Raw genomic sequence first — 19,617 nt, forward strand, 5'->3', positions numbered from 1 at the left:
AAGGTAGTACACTGCATCTTTTATTTCCCCCAGGACAGATAAATGAAGTAAAATCATTCATGGGTTCACTGGATGCTTTCAATGCTAATCTACAATGGACTCGCTAGACTGCCTGAAAGACCCATCGTGGGAAATTAAAAGAGGAAGGTGAAGGATCAAGCACAAAGGTGGAAAGCAACAGATGAAAACAAGTATCTGTGTAGACAACAAAAGCCAACAAGATCTGTGCCTGTGATGAGTTTAAAACACCACTCCGGGATTCTTCACTTGGCTAGCTCTGGTAAATAAGGCACACTGTGGGATCAGCAGAACTTACAGAGACAACAAATTGTGCAAGTTCTACTGTGAAAATAATTTTTAACTTAATGTGCTCCATGTATATTGTGCGTGAAGTAAAATCTTTCCTCATTGCACATATGTGTGTGAACAGTAGTAATAGTAGCAGTAGCAGTAGTAATAGACAAATGGTAGACAAATGACAACATTATGACATGTCCTGGTTAGTTTTTGTTAACTTGACAGAAATAGCCACCTTGGAAAAGGAAAGCTCAATTGAAAAATTGCCTCCATTGGATTAGCTTTGGACTCTATCAGTGACCATTTACTCAATTGCTAATTGATGCTAGAAGGGCTAGCCTACTGTGGGTGGTGCCATACTTAGGGTGTAGAGCTGGGCTATGTAAAAAGTATCTGAGTAATCCAGAAAGAGAAAGCCAGTAAACAGCATTCCTTCAAGGTCCCTGTTTCAGTTCTTGCCTCCAGGTTCCTGACTGAAGTTTCAGTCGTGGATTTCTTCCACTATAGACTATAACATGAAAAAAAAAAAACTATATCTTACCCCCAAGTGGTTTATGGTCAGTATTTTATCACAGCAACAAAAAGCAAACTAGGTCAATATATATTTGCGATGCTATACAGTATTCACCCATGAGTTTGCAGAGTGGACAAAAGGTTTTGTGGGAAACCAGAATACAAATTATGTCTTACTGCCATGATCATGTCAATTAGCAACCTCAAGTGAAGCTTTCACTAGTTACGTTCTTTATTTCATTTGCTTACTTGAAAATAAAGAGATCCAAGCCTATTCAGTCTCTACTGAGAACCAGACCTTTCTTCCCATATCATGGCTTAGTTGTTTGTTATGTATAACTACATTTGCTATCTTTCTTGAGAATTAAATTAATCAGTCCTACCCCTTCACCATGCTTTGTTAAGAATTCAGTGTTTCCCCAAGGTTTGAGGGAAATGTCCAGGGAGTAACTTATAGTTCTGATTTCTTATTGTTTATCATGTTCCATGCTGACCCACATATGGAACTCAGACCCACTCCCACAAAGTGCTTGTATCAATAACAGACTTCTTTGAAGAAATGGAGAAGTAATGGTGCCTTCAATAATAGCAATAAAATATTAGATCAAATAATAAAAGCATGTTTGTGGTGTAGGTACTCTAATACTGTAGAATATTTGGTGATAATTTTAACCTCTGTCCTAGTTATTCAACTGTGGGATCTGTCTGCCTTTTCTTTTGGTTTATTCATTTCCATTTCATCCTCGATTTCTCTTATATGATTATGCACAGAATTTTAGATGTTTACCAGTTTTAGCATTATGTCATTTGATATTCCCAAGGACTCCTCTAACTTCTAAAGAAAAGGGAAGTTATTGTGTGTTTTGTCCTTTGGTTCAATTCAATTGGAAGTCAAAGAAATCTCAGTATTCCCTGGCTTCATCTCTACCAGCCTCAGGATAGGAAGAAAGGAACAGTCCTAAAGAGTATACAATAATAGAAACATATCTTCTTCTGAGAAAAAGGAGAAGATTCAAGTGAATTTTGATGTCACTGTTTTTCTACTTTCTTCACACAAAGAAACAAGAAAATTATCAGAAAGAGTATACACAAATTCAGAACCAGAACCCAAGATGAGCAAGTGACAATGCTTTGCTAGAGGTTAGGCTAACCAATGGAATCCAATCCTTACTATGTTAATGATACATGTTAAGGAAAATGAAACCAGGTCAAGAACTATCCTTGGTGTCTGACTAATGTTGTAATTAGAGTTTGTTTTTCATTTGTTAAAAAGAATATGAGAGGTTAAGAACAGAGTGATAAAGCTGATGTTTTCAATCAGCTTCAGAACGCAAAGGAGAAAGACATTCTTTCTCACAGTGACAAAGATCTACATATAGCAGTCCGTTAAGAAACAGGCTTTGAAAAAATATGGTAATCAAGAATCTATAAAGTCTATGCATCAGGGTTATTATTTTTTTTCCTGGAAAAATTTAAATTGGAATTTGTTTTCTACAAACCTTAGAGACTTGTATTTAGAAGTCGTGTGAGTGTGTGTGTGTGTGTGTGTGTGTGTGTGAAAGAGAGAGAGAGAGAGAGAGAGAGAGAAACAGAGAGAGAGAAACAGAGAGAGAGAAATAGAGAGAGAAACAGAGAGACAGAGAGACAGACAGAGACAGACAGACAGACAGACAGACAGACAGACAGACAGATTGATTCCCCCTTCCTGTGACTGGATAATATGGTATTTCTATTCTACTAAGTCTTCAATAAGATCAGAAGTTAAATGAGTTCAGAAGTTATGAAATAATATACTGGTCTGATGATTTCAATTATGAATGTCATTTTGAAATTACAAATTTTCATACCTCAGTGAAACCCACAATGCATTATGCCTAAAATTATAACTTTCCCTGGAGCTTACTTTGAATTATACCCTCCTCCATCCTTAAGACCTTAGCATATCCTTGAACCAAAGGCACTAGAGTTCTGACATTCCAGAAGCATGTGTGCCAGAACTTGTGTGGAATCCATTATCGTGGTGAGTGCATATACACAGCTAAGTGTGTCCTAGATAGAGTGTCAGCTGACACTGAGGACACACTACAATCTTCAGCTCTGATAGAGGAACAGATTAATGTCTATCAGTGAGTATTATATCTTACTTAGCACCAAAAAGAGTAACTGTAAAAGATTGTAATGGGTTTAGCAGAGTTGACTGATTTCTCCAATAGCTCAACTCTCTGTCTTTAAAAATAAACAGCTGTATATTTCAAGAAAGTTTTTTTTTTCCTCTTCTGCATCTAGAAATGGCTGGTCAGATTGGCCTCTACATTTTCCCTCATGAAATTGCAGACATGCTTCTCCCCTGGTTTGGCTGCTGAGTGGTCCACTTAGAGAACTCCAGTGCAAAGCACTGGTGGAAATCTTGAGTTAAAAAAATAACAACTGATTTTGAATTTTGTATGTCTTTTTCTTGGACTCAAATAAATCACTCATGAAATCAAAACCAACCAGAGAAATGTTCTAGTGTCAAACTTGTGGACCACAACATCAATAATACAAAGGGAGAAACATAGACCCAGGCTTTAGCACATACTCTTCTCTTCCATTAGAGTCTTGTTTTTATGTGTTGTGTCAAGATTAGATTAAGAGGGAAAGCATCACTGGGCCAAAACTGGAGCAAGATCAGTAGGAGCTGTTTTCTAGTTTGGGTTTAATCTATACTCTGAACTTTTGTCTTTGAGGTGGGAATACCTGGCCCTTCATTTTAGAGAAATAACAAAGGCTCTTGTATTAAAATAGTATAATCCAGACAAGAGTGGCCTCTGAAATACAAAAGGAAATAGAAGTCGGACTCTAAAGTCAGACATGCTGGAGGCTTAAACTCAACTGGTCAAAAATAACCCTTTCTGGACTCTGTTTGATCTGTGAAAAGAGAATTTAAATATATCTATTACAGGCAGTTCTCATAAAAATTGACATAGAAGAGATATCCTGATGCCTAATAGGTGGACAAATTCAATTTAGCTAAGCAGCCATATTTACTCTTAACAATAAAGGCTTCTTTTTATTGTCTCAAATACAAAAGTATGTACAGAGTTGAAGTGACTGTGTCAGACTTAAATTCAGTAAATCTGATTCAGTCTTCTCTCTGTGAAACACTTTCCAGGCACAGACCCAAGGTCTTCTCTCCATCGGATCCTCCTGCCGGTTTAAGAGTTTAACAACTTCTCTGTCTCCTCTAGCCTAGCTACCCTCAAGCTCAGTAAAATGGTTATGTTTATGTCAAAGCTATGTTGAGTGGTATGCACTCAACATAAGGTTTAAAACGTTGCTTGTCCCAGAAAGAAGCTAGATTAATGGCTACTCATGTGAGTTCCTAGTCTCTACCTGTAAATATGTGAAAATTGTGGAGGAAAATAATCTTCTCTTATATATCGTAGTGTATGTGATGAAAATGTGTGTTTTTTTAAGGTGCTACTTTTCATTTGTATCTATCAAACAGAAACGTCAGAACTTGATATTTCTCTATGAGAAGTAATGGTAAAGAAATTTTCTTTCTGTTCTTTTTTCTGTGCTTTTGCCTTTGTACAGAACTTCCCTGTAAAGCCAAGAAGGGCAGATATGATTATCTTTTCTTCTTCCAAAGCTTTCTAAGGATGAACACTTCCCTGTGTGCTCCTAGTAGCTACTTCCAGCATCATTTCATTACAGTCAAGATGCTCTTCCTTGTGCCCGATCTAATCTTTCCTTTTTCCATAATGTAATGTTTCATTCACAAAAGGCATCAAATCCATTTTCTTTTCCTACGTATAACTAGCCACTGATTCCTCATATCTTGAACAAAATAGGTGTTGTGTGACTTAAATCTGCAAATGGACAAAGTATTTCTATGAAGTTGAAGACATTGGCCAAGCTACTTTTTAATGGATATATGATTGATTATTATCAAAATAAAAACAATTGCTAACTCCCTTCTGGAATCAATTTTTTCTAAGTACTCACCATGTTTACTTTCAAAGTTTGAAACTTCTTTTCTTGAAAACTTAACTACTCTGTGGAATTGTGATATCGAGAGCAGAAAACGGACTAATGTATTACTGTATCACCTCAACATGCCCAATCTTGTCAGAAAATGGACTGATGCAGACTATATAGAAATAAGGCAAATCCTACAATTTGTAACAGGCTTTTACGCTACCAACCATAACTTTAACAAAGCTCCCAGTCAAAGAAAGTGAATTCATGTTTTATTTGTTCAATTATCTAAAGTCATTTTAAAGTTCTCTCAGGATATACCATCCATCCCACCTCATTTTGTTGTTGACATCAATCTGTATATAAAATATTTTAACAGTTCTTGGCATACTGTAAGCTTTTAGCAAGCGGAGGAATGATGATACTGATTATGATAGACTGAATTTGTATCATTCAAAAGTCATAACACGAAGCCCAACACGCAATATGATGGTATTTGGGATATCTTTGGGATATGATGGAGCCATAACTAAAAAGCCCTCACAAATGTTACCAAGAGAAACCAGAATTCCTTACTATTCCCATGGGAGAAAACATACTGGGAAACTGAGAAATTAGCCCTGCTATATATGATGCTAAATCTTCTGGCACTGTGATCTTAGACTTTATATATCTCCATACAGGGCATCTTGTTATATTATCTTCCAAGCACTGATAAAACAGTTGTGATATGGAATATTATACTTTGGAATAATTCTACCCAGTCCATAAAATACATACTTAGTACTAAGAGATTTATGTATATTATCTCATTTAGATTTCAATCATCACTGATAAAAACCACATATCCCATTTTCAAGAAAAATCTAGGCTTTATATAATACTTGACAATGTAAGTCTTGGCTTCTCTAGGACAGTGCTGGCTCAAATAAGTTGACCCCAAGCATTTCATAATTGTGACCACATTATTCTCAATAATATATATTTGCCTAATAAATTATATGACCACTTTATAGTAAATGCCAATAAAACTGATCCTATAATAAAAGAGGTACAACTAAAAATTGGTGGTTGACTCTTGGGACTCAGTCCATAAACTAAACTCATGGAAAACCATAGTCCATTTCTTCTGTATATTATGGAGTTACATAAAATATGAATTTGAGAAAACAGTAGGGAGATGTACTAATTTAAACTCTGTTTAAGTTTGAGGTACAATTTTTTTTTTCTTGAGGAAGAACCCAGAGAAATATCATTAGGAGATAAGAGGGAAGAAATTCAATCCATTCCCTTACCAGTTCTCACTGAGAAGTTTCACAATTAGAAGTACTGTGAATTCCAATAAGATGATAAAATGACATCATAAAACAAAAATACAATCCATTGTGCCTAATGTGATTTGGTGTGATCCTTGCCCCTAAATGTAAAAGAAAGACATTTATTATAAGCTTTGGAGATGATGATAAATTGCCAGAATTTGATATTTATAGTGCTTTGCTATTTTTACCTACACCAGAGCATATATTTGTACACAATGTGGCTCTTTTGACATTCACAGCTACCATAAGCAGGTAGAACAAATACATTGCTGCTTTACAAAACTAAGAATCAAAGGGATTATAAAAGTCAGGGAAATTATTTTTAAGGGTATAAATTGGGATAGAATGTCATTCTGAAATGTTACAGTGATTCAAATCATTACAAATGGAGGGCTGAGGATTTCGCTCAGGTGGAGAGTGGATGCTTAGCACACACAGAGCACTAGGCTCAATCTTTGACATCACAAAAATGTTTCAAACAGTACTTGACAGAAGCACATCGAGAAGGAGATAGTTAAGGGAACTATCAAGTTAGATCTAAAGTGGCTGGACTTTAATAATTGACCTAGTGCACTTCCCAACGACCCATTGATTTAACCATGAGAATAATACTAATTAAAAGGATATTGCCTGCTCACTCAGTCAGCATGGATGAGGCAACACACAAGGGAGCATAGGGTGGTCTGTTGATTTCACATCAAGGAATACAAAACTCTGGCAGCAAGAAATTCCACGGGGGCACACCTCTAGTGGTATCAGGTACAACCTCAGGAAACTGCTGATTCCAGGGAAAGTTTTTAAACTGTGTTGAGCTTCCATTCTTTATTTATACATGATTTTAAAAATCTCTAGCCGCGAGCAAATCTGTCCTCACACTCAATCAATACATACTCTGGTATAATTCAGGGATTGGAAATGAAGACCACGTTTGCCTCTCCCATTGCTATTTGTGTCTCTCCAGAAAGGAAAGGTGAAGATATCCAGGTTGAATCACGACGTTTGAAGGTGGTAGTTTCCGAGTCAGCATGAAATCACATTGTGGTTTTGCCCCTGCTTATTTGACCCATATTTTGCACTATGATCCAAAACTAAGCTCCAGGAAATAAAAATGACCAAGGTGAATCCCACAGAAGAACTTAGGCAACTCCTCTGCTTGAAGTTATATGAAAAGTCAGGATGATGGTTATTCAGAAACATAACTCCTTAGGCTATGTTTATGACATACGGCAATGTTTTTGATTAAAACAAGAGATGCTATACTGCAACATCTTGAGAGTCATTTCCTTCTACAGTTTCAGAGAAGCATGTTTTAAATGCTTGTTTAAACTTGGTTACCACACAAGTTACTGTGAGGGTTCCCCCACCCTGTTAAATCTTGCTGATGCAAGCATGGGAGTGAAAACCATAGCAATGGGTTAGGAAAGGATTAGCCTGGTTCCCCCACCCCATATTCCTCTCCAAGATGTTCATACTGCCCCCATTTTCTTGTTCTAAATTTCAAAACCTGTGAAGATCACCTCTCATCATCTTCGGTAGAATTTTTTGCTTGACCAGTATTCACTTTGCAGTGAATATTCTTTCTGGGCTGATGGCCTCAGCTCAGTAGTTGGCTTGAACCAAGAAAGTTTGGTTCTCACCATGATTGCTTTGACATGTGGCATGTTGAGTGGGCAGTATTTATGGAAAGGAAATAGACAGGTAGAGATGTCAGAGATTAGAGTTCTTCATCTTCATCTACTCTCAACGTGGTGGTCGCTTTGGTATATTTATAGGATATGAGCAATACACTCTGGATGTGGATGTTTCAAAGCCAAGTTGATACCTTAGAGCAAACGTAACTTGTAGCATTAGGGATACAAGTATAGCCAAAATGGTCAGCCAGATTTTATATATGTATGTGTATGTGTATGTGTATGTGTATGTGTATGTGTATGTGTATGTGTATATGCACATGTAATGGATATCTGTATATGTACACATATATATCTGTATGTATATACATGTATGCATGTATATATGTATGTATATATGTATGTATGTATCACATCTATTAAGTGTATTTCCTCTGGATTACATAGTTTTTACTCTACATTTTGAACTTCAGAAAATTCTGTCTTTTAAAATCCAAGTTTTCTCATTTAAAAACCTTTTGTGTTTTATTTTTCCTTTTTGTTGCTAATGCCACTCATGCCCTTGTCACCAATCAAGTTATTCTTTTAAAATGTCTTAAATGTATCAAGAAATATTGATAGTCCAGGTGGCAGTGAAAAAGTAATTGAAAAATTAAAAGCAGTGGTTGTTTTTAAAGTGCATTAAAGGTTTTATAAATACATACATATATGTGCAAGGATCTTTGTTGTAAAAATATTCTGTATCTGTGATTATGGTAATGCCTTATGATGAAGCTGTTTCTATAGAAACAGCTCATGATTCATGGTCAACAGAAAACAAAATTACAGATGAAGTTGTAAGATATACCAGACAGAGAAACTATTAATTTCTGAATTAAAAACTATAAATGCTATCATACTAATGATTTTTGTGAGAAAAAAACTTTTATAATCTTAATAAATGTTATCACAAAGTATATAATAGACCAGAAGACTGAGAATATGAAGAATATGTTCTGAAATTTCCCGGAGGTTGTATTATAAGGGAGGAAGATAAGGCTAAAATTTGTCTTATATGAATGGTCCTTAATTGATATTGAATTTATAAAGACTTTTAGAACTCCAAATTTTCTCATATGACCCAGACACTCTTTCTCCAGCTGAAATCTCTGTAATGTCTACAAAAATTGCTCTATATATTAAATGTAATTTGTGTGGGATTGAAAGCAGATCTCGATACATTTGCGTAGGCAAGGGGTTACAGGTGGTAGGCGGAAGAAACAATAGCCACTGACATGAGAGAATGTTCCAGGCACAGGTAGGATTTCAAATGATCTGTCTCTATGGAAACAACAAAGCCAGCTTTCTTGACTAGAGAATTATGTATCATTCCCTATAAAAATAATAATTTATGAGGGGGAAAAGTTCTTTCCTTAGACACAATGTGTTAGACTAGGAGATGTTACCAAGTCTATTCCCCTTCTTTCACGGTCCCATGTAAAGCCCTTCATGTGGGACTCAGTGCTTGAAACTTTCATGCTTAATCTGCAACAATAAAAGCAAAGCATCTAACACATCTAATCTGCAGCTCACCCCATTTTATGCTGTGGGTGGTCACCCAACACTCATATTAGCTCTCTATACAGGCAGGGATGGAATAGCTAACAGCTACGTAAAACCTCTTTTATTTTGATCTATTTCTCTAGCTGTTTCTCTTCATCATTTTTCTCTGACGTACACAATGCAATGCATGTATCACCCTTTGCCTTCATATATTTACCGTCTAACACCGTCTTGTAGGTACAGGGTTGCTGAATTCTCGCTTAAAATCTTACCCACATGCCAGTTCAGATGCTCCCATTCCTCTGCAGAGCTCCTAGGAGTCACTTTTAATTTCCTCTCAGGAAAGCTTCCTTTCTCAGGGCACAGTGTCACTCTCCCTTCCCCTGTCTTTATTCTGTCTCCTCTCATCACCAGATGCGCCATCTACAACAACTCGCACTGCTCTCACACAATGTCATATCGATGCACAATGTTCCAGAAAGACTCTGAATCACTTCCAGGACGCAGTGGAGAAGAGAGCAGATGCCGCACAAGTGACTTTCCTACAACTCCCTTCTCCTCTGCTCTATAACGACAACTGAAGCAGAATACAAAGATCTCTTCCCTGGGAGAAGTTGATAAGTCTTGTCGGGGTTATGGCTGCCTCGGTAAAGAAACATACTGCTAGGGAAAATTAAAGTTAACTGCATCCCACTCTCTGTCTTAGCCTAGTACTTTATCCCAACAACTCTGACCAACCCACTGAGCCACTGTATTTTGGGGTCCAGGATTTTTCACTATGGGAAATGCTTGATTGTGGACACAATAGGAAGATTCACCAAATAATTAGTTCATTTTAGGATAATCTCAACTTTCAATGTTTTACCTTAATGCACATGTTTTTACTCAATGGACTACCTTAAAATAATACAATGTAGTATCCCCTTACTCTGAAAATAAGCCACTTCAGAGAGAAGGCAATGGTGCTTCTTTACTGGGGTTTCTTTATTGAGAAGAAGGTGGTTCTTAAACCATCACTCATTAAAGAAGCACCCTGAACTCTAACCTCAGTTAACTAGTCAGTCAATAAATAGTAAATCCCTCAAGGTTCTCTCTCTCTCTCTCTCTCTCTCTCTCTCTCTCTCTCTCTCTCTCTCTCTCTCTCTCTCTCCCCCCTTTTCCTTTTTTAATTGAAAAATTAAAGGGCACTGCAGGTATAAAAATCTTTAAAGTGAAACTCCAGAGGAGCATATAAGAGCAGTAATTCGCTCTAAGGCCCAGCCCTGACCTTTGCTCGATTTGGAAGCATAAGCGTCAGGTGGATATCCTGTATACTCTACTGGAAAGAGATGGTATGTAGACAGACAAGTATGTTTCTAGAGCAGTTTCTTTTCACACAAGTGAGAATGTTCAGTAGTTCTATGATACAGCTTGCATTCACAGCTCAGTCTAATCTCTTGACAATACTCCCGTGTCCTCTTAATTCTCAAAATAGTGAGTCACCTGTAGTTCCCAGAACCCTTCATGCCGTTTCCAGGCAGGGCTGCCTATTCTGTATGCTTTCCTCTTGTTCTGAAAGAAGATTCTTCTTTGTGCTTTTAGTCTATCTACAACTGCTAACTACTATTTATCTTCTAGATGATTTCCAGGCGCAGACCCCCTCGTGATGGCTTAGGTATTATTTCTTTATGCCTCAGGGAGATGCCATGTATATAGATATCTATCAAATAATCCTTTACATTGACTGAACAAAAGTGTGTATTATCTATTTTCCTCCATACTTCAAAAAATGACTGAATGTTGGGAACTTGTGGTGTCATTCCCATTCTGGCCTCCATTCAAGACCTGATAAAAGACTAAACATTTAGTAGGTTGATGCTGACTAGAAACACCCAAGATCAGGATAGCTATCAATGTTTCAAAAGTCTTCCAAAAGGCAATTTCCTATGTTTCAAAATTATAATGTAAACCACACTCCCGAGCCCCCTATAAGCTATATAATAGACATAAAGCCTACTTTTTTTTTTACTAGATTCATTAAATAAATGGTCTTAGAAAAATTCCTTTAAATTTTATACTCAGAATATAATAGCAGTTTACCTGGGGGATGTGACTGGTGGAGTGAGGCTTTGGACCTCTTTGTAGGGCATGATGATCTTAACAAGGGTAATTAGCTCACTGTAGATGAAAACTGTATCTTTTCTTTTCCATGTGACCAGCTTTGCCTCCAAGTTATAGCTACTGGTAGGGATCAATTGTTCATAAAGCACATGTGACAGGTGCTATGTGACAGATGATGGAAGGTTCTACAAACTTCCTGTTCAATAGAGAAAACTTAAGGGACTCCAGAAAATTCACAATCGGCTAAAAGCAACTGTTCTAAGCTCAGTCCTAGTCTTAGGAAAGATGAATTCAATGCTCTCTGAGATCATAGAGGAAGGATATACTAATACTGAATCCACTACACACAGGTACCAACTTATCTTCCTTTAGCCCAAAAAATAGCCATGACATTTGAGCCCATTACTGAAACTTAAACCAGTAGAAACTTCAAAGTTCATTTTACTTTCAAAGAATTTTACCTTTTTGTTAAAAGTAACATTTCATTCAGGCATGAGTGCCGAATATGTTAGCAAGTACTTAAGGGAACAGTTCTTAACCTAAGGGTCATGGCCCCTCTGGGGGTCATATATCAGATCCCCCATCTCAGATAATACATTCATAACAGTGGTAAAATTACAGTTATGAAATTGCAAAAAATAATTTTATGGTTGCATTCACTTCAACATAAGGAACTCTATTGAAGGGTCCCAACATTAGGAAGGTTAAGAACCGCTGGTTTCAGGGAAACAGTAAGGCAAAAAGCACCAGAAATGTTCAGAAGCGACACTGAGATTCAGCTCAAGCAAACACCCAGCTTCAATTGCTTATGCCTCAGTCAGTGCTCAGAAAGATTTTAGGAAAATTGAATAAGAACTTCCAGATATCTAGGTCTTGAGGAAATAAATAAATAAATACACAAACAAACAAAAAACCATTTATTTCTGTTCCATAGCAAGTATTGAAATGTATGAGTTTGGTAACAGCAGAACAATATCTCCAGCATGGGTAAAATGGATAACATCAGATTAGAAATATCTACAATACAGTTTTTATCTCAGTATTCAACACAATATAAACAAAGCATCAATCAGGTCTCCTCTGAGGACCATTGATCAGAGTTTCTTGTTGCTGTCTTTGTAAATGTATTAAGGAAGACAAGGTTGAACGATGATCTCATGACTGGTTAAACAGTGCTTCCTGACAATGCCCCACATCACACTCTATCATTTTTGAAGCTCTCCCAAGATACTACCACTCTGGAGCCCTCTGGAGCAGCCCAGTAAAGGCTTGCTGATCGACTTTCTGACCAGAAGAATGGGATGGAACAAGACAGAATCTAACAGTGGGATAGAATGAAATAATTATTGATCTGGCACAGTCTAAATTCCTTAAGGACAGAAATTTTAGGGTATTTGAACTTAGAAGGCTTTAGCAGTCTCATGACTTGCTTCCCTTTTCAGCAGAACTTGCTAATTCCCAGAGAAGACAAAGTCTACACTCAAGTTCCCAAATTAAATACTAGGAACACTTTAAACATTTAAGGTTTACTAGATTGGCAGTCGAAGCAGATGCAGCCTGCTTGAAGGTTTTCAGACTGGTCTCATGTATTTCGGTGTGACCTGATCTTGCTTTCAACACAAACATCTGATCCTCCTGCCTCCATCACCTTATTTCTGGGATTGTGGACATGTGCCACCACTATCAGGTTTTGCAGTACCATGGAACCAAACATTGCATCCTATACACCAGGCAATCAGTCTACCAATCTATCCATGAGCTACATCCCCAAGTCTTGGCTTCAAACTTTGACTTTTTCATGTACTAGCTCTATAGCTTTGGAGTTTGTTTTTGAATTTCTCTCTTCCTATATTTTTCCATGTCTCTGCTTAATTTTTTCAATGTATAGTAAAAAATGAGAATTCTATATCCTTAAATCAGAGTTCAATAAGCAATTAATTTAATATTTGTAAGAATATTTGTAATATTCTACACAGGTGTATTATTCAATAAATATTCATTTTCACTATCTTACATACTTTAAAGCTCAATCTGTTCCTATAAACCTAAGACTGCTGACTTTAATATATGAACTCCAACATTTTAATATCTAGATTGCCTAATTTTAATGTTATTTGAGCATAAAATGCCTGTTATATCCAAACAGACAAAGCAAACTCTTTCACTTTCAGATAGTATATTCTAGTGCGGAAAGTAAAAGAGGATCCCTGTTGAGTTCTCACGTAAGAGAAAGGGATGCTTACCTATTTATTTACTGGTGTGTGTTCCAGCTTTTAATTGGTACTGACTGATTTGCTCGATTTTCAAAGGAAACTTTATTATAACCCAAGAGAATTTATTGAAAGCAGCAAGAATACGTTTGGGATATTTTTAGCACAGCCGTTGCTGGCTGTTTGGTAATGAAAGAACAATTTCAGTGTTCTGTATTGGGAAGAGTAAAAGTAAAGGGTATTCTGAAAGGGGAAAGGGTGGTACTGTTGGCTACTGTGGCCAGCAATTTTTTTCTCTCCACTTAGCAGTAGCTGAGTATTGATACAGGAAGACATCAGATTCTACTAGACTACATCCCCAGGTTTATCTTTAATTAAGAACTAATCTTCCCTTTGAGCCCTGTCACCTATTAGACTAATTAGAAAGTAACTTCCTAGAAAAAACTAAAAGGAAAAAAAGAAAAAAGTTTACTTTCACAGATAATAGAATAATATTCTTCAACTGTGATATTCAAAGTGCTATCTGAACAGCATCAGTTGGCATTTTGAAGGAGGACTAGAAAATATCAACCCCCTGCTTCCAATCCCAAACCTCAGATTCAGAATTTTTGTCTTATGAATCTGAGGCTGACTGAGGTTTGCTTTTTAAGATTGAGAAGCTGAGGCATAGAGGAAGAAGGATTATTGCAGAAAGAAATTCTGATGGGTGGTTCTTTTCTTGAGCCAACTGAAGAATGTATCAAGAACCTATGGAATCTAATATTAAAGTAGCAACATCATGGAATGTAAATGGATATCTGTTCAGTTTAATTTGTCTCTGTGCACCATTTATAAAAACCTGTCTCTCTCATCCCCATCATTGTGGTTGCTGTTTGTGATCCTGCAAGATCATTCACTTCTGTACCCTCAGAAAAGTGAACACAGGAGTGAGGCCACCTCCTGCAAGCAACAGCTTGTTTTGGGTCTGAGTCTGAGTCAGAGCTCTACAAGTATAGTCTTCTGCATGTGGACACTTTGGCCATCCTATCTTTAGCCTGAGGAAAGAAATTGCATTTGGAGTTGCTTCTTGATGATCACACCTAAGGTTCTTGCATGAGAAGGGACAGTTTGCTATGGAAATCAGAACACGGAAAAGCTTAGGGCCTTGGTTGTGTATAGTCAGCATCACCTTTAAGCAAGATGCTACTCAAGGAGAAAATTTCCCTCTGGTACTGGCTCTTCTACTGAGCAGATGGGAGTTATTTTATGGTAATTGCTAGGAATTCATCCCTCCTTTCATTCTTCCTGCCTCAGTCGTATGCCTCTGTGTGTGTGTGTGTGTGTGTGTGTGTGTGTGTAGCATTTCACAGAAATTCTAAAACTAAAAAGATTTAAAGGGTTTAATATACAATAAATGAGAAACTGGAATTTTTTTGATATAAAAGTTTAGAAGATAGTAGCACTTTGTGCTTACTTTACATCACCACAAAGTCTATAATGAGAAAGAAACCTTTCTTTTTGAAACATTAATTAAATCCTTAAAAGAAATCTTGCTTTCAATTATATATAATGTGTGTGTGTGTGTGTGTGTGTGTCTGTGTGTGTGTGTGTGTGTGTGTATGTATGTCTTTCTACATTAGAATTATTCTCTAATGGTAAATTCACTGCTCAGAACAAATGAGTTGTTTTTTTCATTTTTACTTAAATTAATTTGTAACTGATACATAAAAATATACCAATTGTGCAGCATAATGTAACCACAGTAACAAATCTTAGGATTTCTGGCAGATAGTCTTTGCCATAATGGTTTCTTTTTCTTTCCTTAATTTTGGTACAACATTTTATATCCTTAAATCTAACATTAGTTAGAAAGTAGTCTTGGTATGATATTAGCCTCCAAAATCGTTAATATTACAAACAGATTTTGAAATATATTTTACTTAGACTAGCACAAAAGGGACAAAAATTAACAGAGCCCTCGTTCTCCAACCCATTAATTTAATGCATAATTATCATGCCATGTTCCTGGCCATAGAATGGGTTGTAACAATAATGACCAAAAATGTGAACATTAATTAGCAATGTGGTAGTAATGGATTTAACCTACATTTCCTTAACTACTAGTTGTGTTATTTTATTATCAATTCTTATTTTATTTTCAATTTGTAGACATTTTCCCATCACATGTAAATTAGTGTTCATCAAGGTACAAAAGCATGCTTTAAAACAAGCTAAAAATCCCATTTCCCATAGACTTTCAGTTCTACTCCTTGTGTCCAAAGCATGTTTCAGAGAATTCTCTTCTTGGTAAGGGGTTAGTGTAGGAGTAACTATCCCTGTTCTGTACATAGCATCCTCTCAACTTTTCAAAAGAAAAAAAAAACTCTCTGAATTTCCATTGTCCTTAGTCATTTCCAGCATACTCATTTCAGCCCTTTGTCATAGATGAACCACTAAATTAAACCTGAGTCTTGTCAGTAGCTCTCATTAAAAGGGAAAGAATACACAAAGTGAGGTTTCTAATTTTCCAGCTTTCAGTAGTCACTATTTGCCTATGTCTCTGATGTCACGATGAAACACGATGAGTATTTAGGTAAAGAGCATTATCAGAGGCTTATCTATGAATGACTACTTAAAGAACAAAGAAGTGCACATGTCATGGAGTAGTGAGCAGGCTGTACTGTTCAGTCATTACGGGGTGGTGTATGCTACATTTATATGTGGCCCTTCTCAGCCTGGATATGAGTTCATTTCAATGACGAGGCAGAGCTTCTTGTTGTGCAGCTTATATATTCAATATATAAAAGAATATATTTTATAATATAGTTAAAAGAATGCAAAAAACAATTTATATAGATCGTGTGGGAATGCCTGTGTATGGGCTGCACACACATGTGCATGCATGCATGTCTGTATTTGATGTTGGGAGTCCACCTTAGGGCTCTGCAGTTCTGGAAATCTAAGTACCCTAACACAGTGACATAGGGCACTGACAGAGGCACAGTTTGCCTTCTGAGATCTCTGAATATCCTCTATCATAAATGATCTATGGAGATATTTACAAGACATCATATAAATGACTGAACAGGAAAATGCTATCATAATGTGTCTGCATTGACACTAATTGTTAAGCTAATACATTGTCCAATGTATCCGGTTGCATTTATAATCATGGGCCACAGTTTTGTAGGCACATCGTATGGTGCTCTTCTCAATGTTTGTAAATAGCTGCTTTGTGGCAATAGCATGCATGTAAACAGAATATTAGTCTCTTAAATGTCTTTGCTTAGTAAAAAAAAATCCACTTTTTAAAATCAAATTTGAAAAATGGATTTCGTTTTCAATGTGGTAGTCGAAAAATACTTGAAAATATTATTTGATACAAACTGAGACATTATAAAATAGCATTTTAAATAAGCCATTTAAGACAGTGGGTGCTTCAAATCTGCCCCCCCACCACACATTTTATCCTTATACCACCCACTGAAAGATCTATAAATGTATTCATTGCTTCCTGGCATCATCTAAACGGAGGAAAGGAAAATTCTTAAACTTTAGCCTATGACAATAAAAAAAATACCTCACTAGGAATGGAACAAACAACAATAACTGTTGCGGAGAGAAAATCCGAAAGGATCCCAGTTCCTCAGCAAATTTAAATTTCTATTACTGGAATTATTTCTCTTTCTGGAGCGGAATAAAGATGGCATTTTCTTCCTGTCAATCTAGTTGACTGTTCCCTGGGTGGTGGGTTCTAGAAAAGCAACAGGCATTTCCTTCCCTGGAACTCTCACAACTAGAAAAGGGCTTCCCAGGGTGAAAGAAAACAACCAACAACAGACGAGGTTGCTCTGACTTGAATCCCTTTACCACAGCCCCAGAGAAAAGACATGCTATGAAGATGAGCAGAGGGGGAAGGAAGGAAGGACCTATGGTAAAGTGTTGATCCCTTTAAATTAATGAGTATGTTAATCCAGCCCCCCACCTCAGTCCTGTTAATCATCAGATCTCTATTTTTCTGCTCAGGTTTCTAGAATAAAGCAAAGCCACATGATTCTCCTCCAACTTAAAACTTGCAAGCTTCAGGAAGACAAACACATGAGCCCTCGCATGGGTCCAGAATGCCTAGAAACAATCTTGGTCACTTCTGCTGTTAGCAATCCTGATCTCAGCCTGTTGCTTTTGCCACACACTGCGCTGGATTCTGTGGTAGGGAAGGGACACTTGTGCACTCTGTCATCCTAGTGGTTGAGCTGGGTGGGTTGGGGCTTTCAGGTTGCTGGAGCTGTGGAGATTTGCGGGGTGCATAGCTGGCTGCTAACTCCTGGTTCGGGGGAGACCCCAGTGTACGCCACCTGGCTGCCGGCAGATGGTGCCCTGCACATCCCGACAGTCAGGGAGACCCGGCTAAAGTAAGGCTCAGACTCCGCCCCAGACAATCCACCAGCGCAACAGTCCCCCTTCCTTCCCAAAATAGTGCGGAGTACGTCTCCTAAGGAGCACTGCGGTAGCCTGTGTGTGTGGAAAATACAAACTATGGGGCAACCGACAGTGTGTGTACTGGAGTGGGGCGTACGCGTGGAGTGGGACCCTGGGGACCAGGGCCGAGGTGACCACCAATGAAAAGCAGAGGACAGGGACAGGTTCATTTCGCATCTGCGTAAGCTCGGCCCGGCCGCCAAGCCCTTGGGGAGGCCACACTCACCATATTCACTTCCGAGACCATGTCTATGCTGGCGACATCGATCCGCATCCCGACGTCCACCGGGGGCCCTGCCGGGGAGGTGGACCACAGCAAAAACAGTCTTTGAGTGGCAGGGAGCTGAGGGGACATTGGGGGCTTCCCTGATCTTATTACAGACTAACCAGGCTCCCTCCCTACCCCTTTCCCATTGTAGGGGACAGCCCGAGAAAACAGGTGTGGGCACACGCGTGATGCAGTGACAGTGCAGAGGGTGTGTCGGCTTGAGGAGAGGGACAGCTCAGCCTGAGGATACGTCCACCTGAGACTGGATATAGTGCGTGTGTGTGTGTGTGTGTGTGTGTGTGTGTGTGTGTGCAGGGCGTAGTATTGTATGTTTAAAGAAATGGTAAAATGGGGAAGGAAGCATTATATCTGACAGAAAAGGTGAACTAGGGATAGGTTACAGGTTGAAAAAAAAAATGAAGAAGCTTTACCTCCAAAGTCCGGCCGCAAGCGAATGTCATATCCTTTGAGCAGTCGGTCCACTGTCTCTTTCACGTATGACATGTTGCTGGGTTCATTGGAGCTGAAGGGAAGAAGTAGAGACCGTATTCAGAATGATCACAAACAGACATAAAAAAGACCCAGGCACATCTACCACCAAATAACAAGATACATGATCCAGCAGGCATAGGGAAAAAAAAAGAAAAGAAAAACACCAAGGGGAGGAAAAAAAAGGAGATATTGAAGCAGGCAGCTCACCTGTGTGCACAACAAACCATGGCAACCATCACAGGAAAAGAGAGAAGCCCCAAACTCTCTCGATTTTGTACTGTCCACATTACTAACTCTGATGAAAGAATTGTCTTTTCTGCGAAGATTCAAGGAATGCAACTTAGTCGGCGGCTGGGCAGTAATTCCCGAATGGACCTGCGCATGCGCAGAGGGTACTCACTACCAAAAGACACCTTGTGCCTTGCAAACAATATTCCTAGTGGAACAGGCAACAGATTTCAATCCCTTTAAAGTTCCTGTCTGAGGTGCTCCGCGTTCTCCTGGTAGTCAAATACAACCCGCTGTCTCTATGCAAAGGAGCCAAGGTGCCTGCCTGCGTGTGCCCAGTTTTCCCGCTGTGGTTTGCTGAGTTCCTTTCCCTCCTGTCCTAAGCTTATATTTTTTTCTTTTTCCTTCCCCTTTCTTTTCTTTTTCTTTCTTTCTTTCTTAATTTTTTTTTAACTGAGCTTTCAGTGATCTGGCTAAGGCTGTCTGTGATTGGCATCTTTTGTTGACAGTTACAGAGGTCCTAGAACAAGAAGTCTGGAGGTGGTTCTCTGGTTGCCTGTAGAAGAGGAGGGGAGGGGAGGGTGCTGGAGAGGGGAGTG

General features: G+C 38.1%; 1 protein-coding gene across 2 annotated transcripts in view; it reads right to left on the reverse strand.

Annotated features, from left to right (window-relative positions):
- The window catches only part of Gabrb1 (gamma-aminobutyric acid type A receptor beta1 subunit), a 394,680-nt gene extending 375,532 nt beyond the window's left edge, over positions 1–19,148 (reverse strand). Inside the window, exons 1-3 of one of the 2 annotated variants that reach the window (XM_028780796.1) lie at positions 18,998–19,148; positions 18,730–18,821; positions 18,257–18,324 (exon numbers count right to left, since the gene is read on the reverse strand). In XM_028780796.1, coding sequence (XP_028636629.1) covers positions 18,257–18,324; positions 18,730–18,821; positions 18,998–19,077 — 240 coding nt within the window. In that variant the 5' untranslated portion in view covers positions 19,078–19,148. The remainder of the gene's footprint in view (positions 1–18,256; positions 18,325–18,729; positions 18,822–18,997) is intronic. The other variant, XM_028780797.1, reaches the window with a different exon arrangement.
- Positions 19,149–19,617: the final 469 nt, after the last annotated feature.

Source organism: Grammomys surdaster, unplaced genomic scaffold, assembly GCF_004785775.1.
Source record: "Grammomys surdaster isolate TR1022 unplaced genomic scaffold, NIH_TR_1.0 372, whole genome shotgun sequence".
Classification (NCBI taxonomy): Eukaryota; Metazoa; Chordata; class Mammalia; order Rodentia; family Muridae; genus Grammomys; species Grammomys surdaster.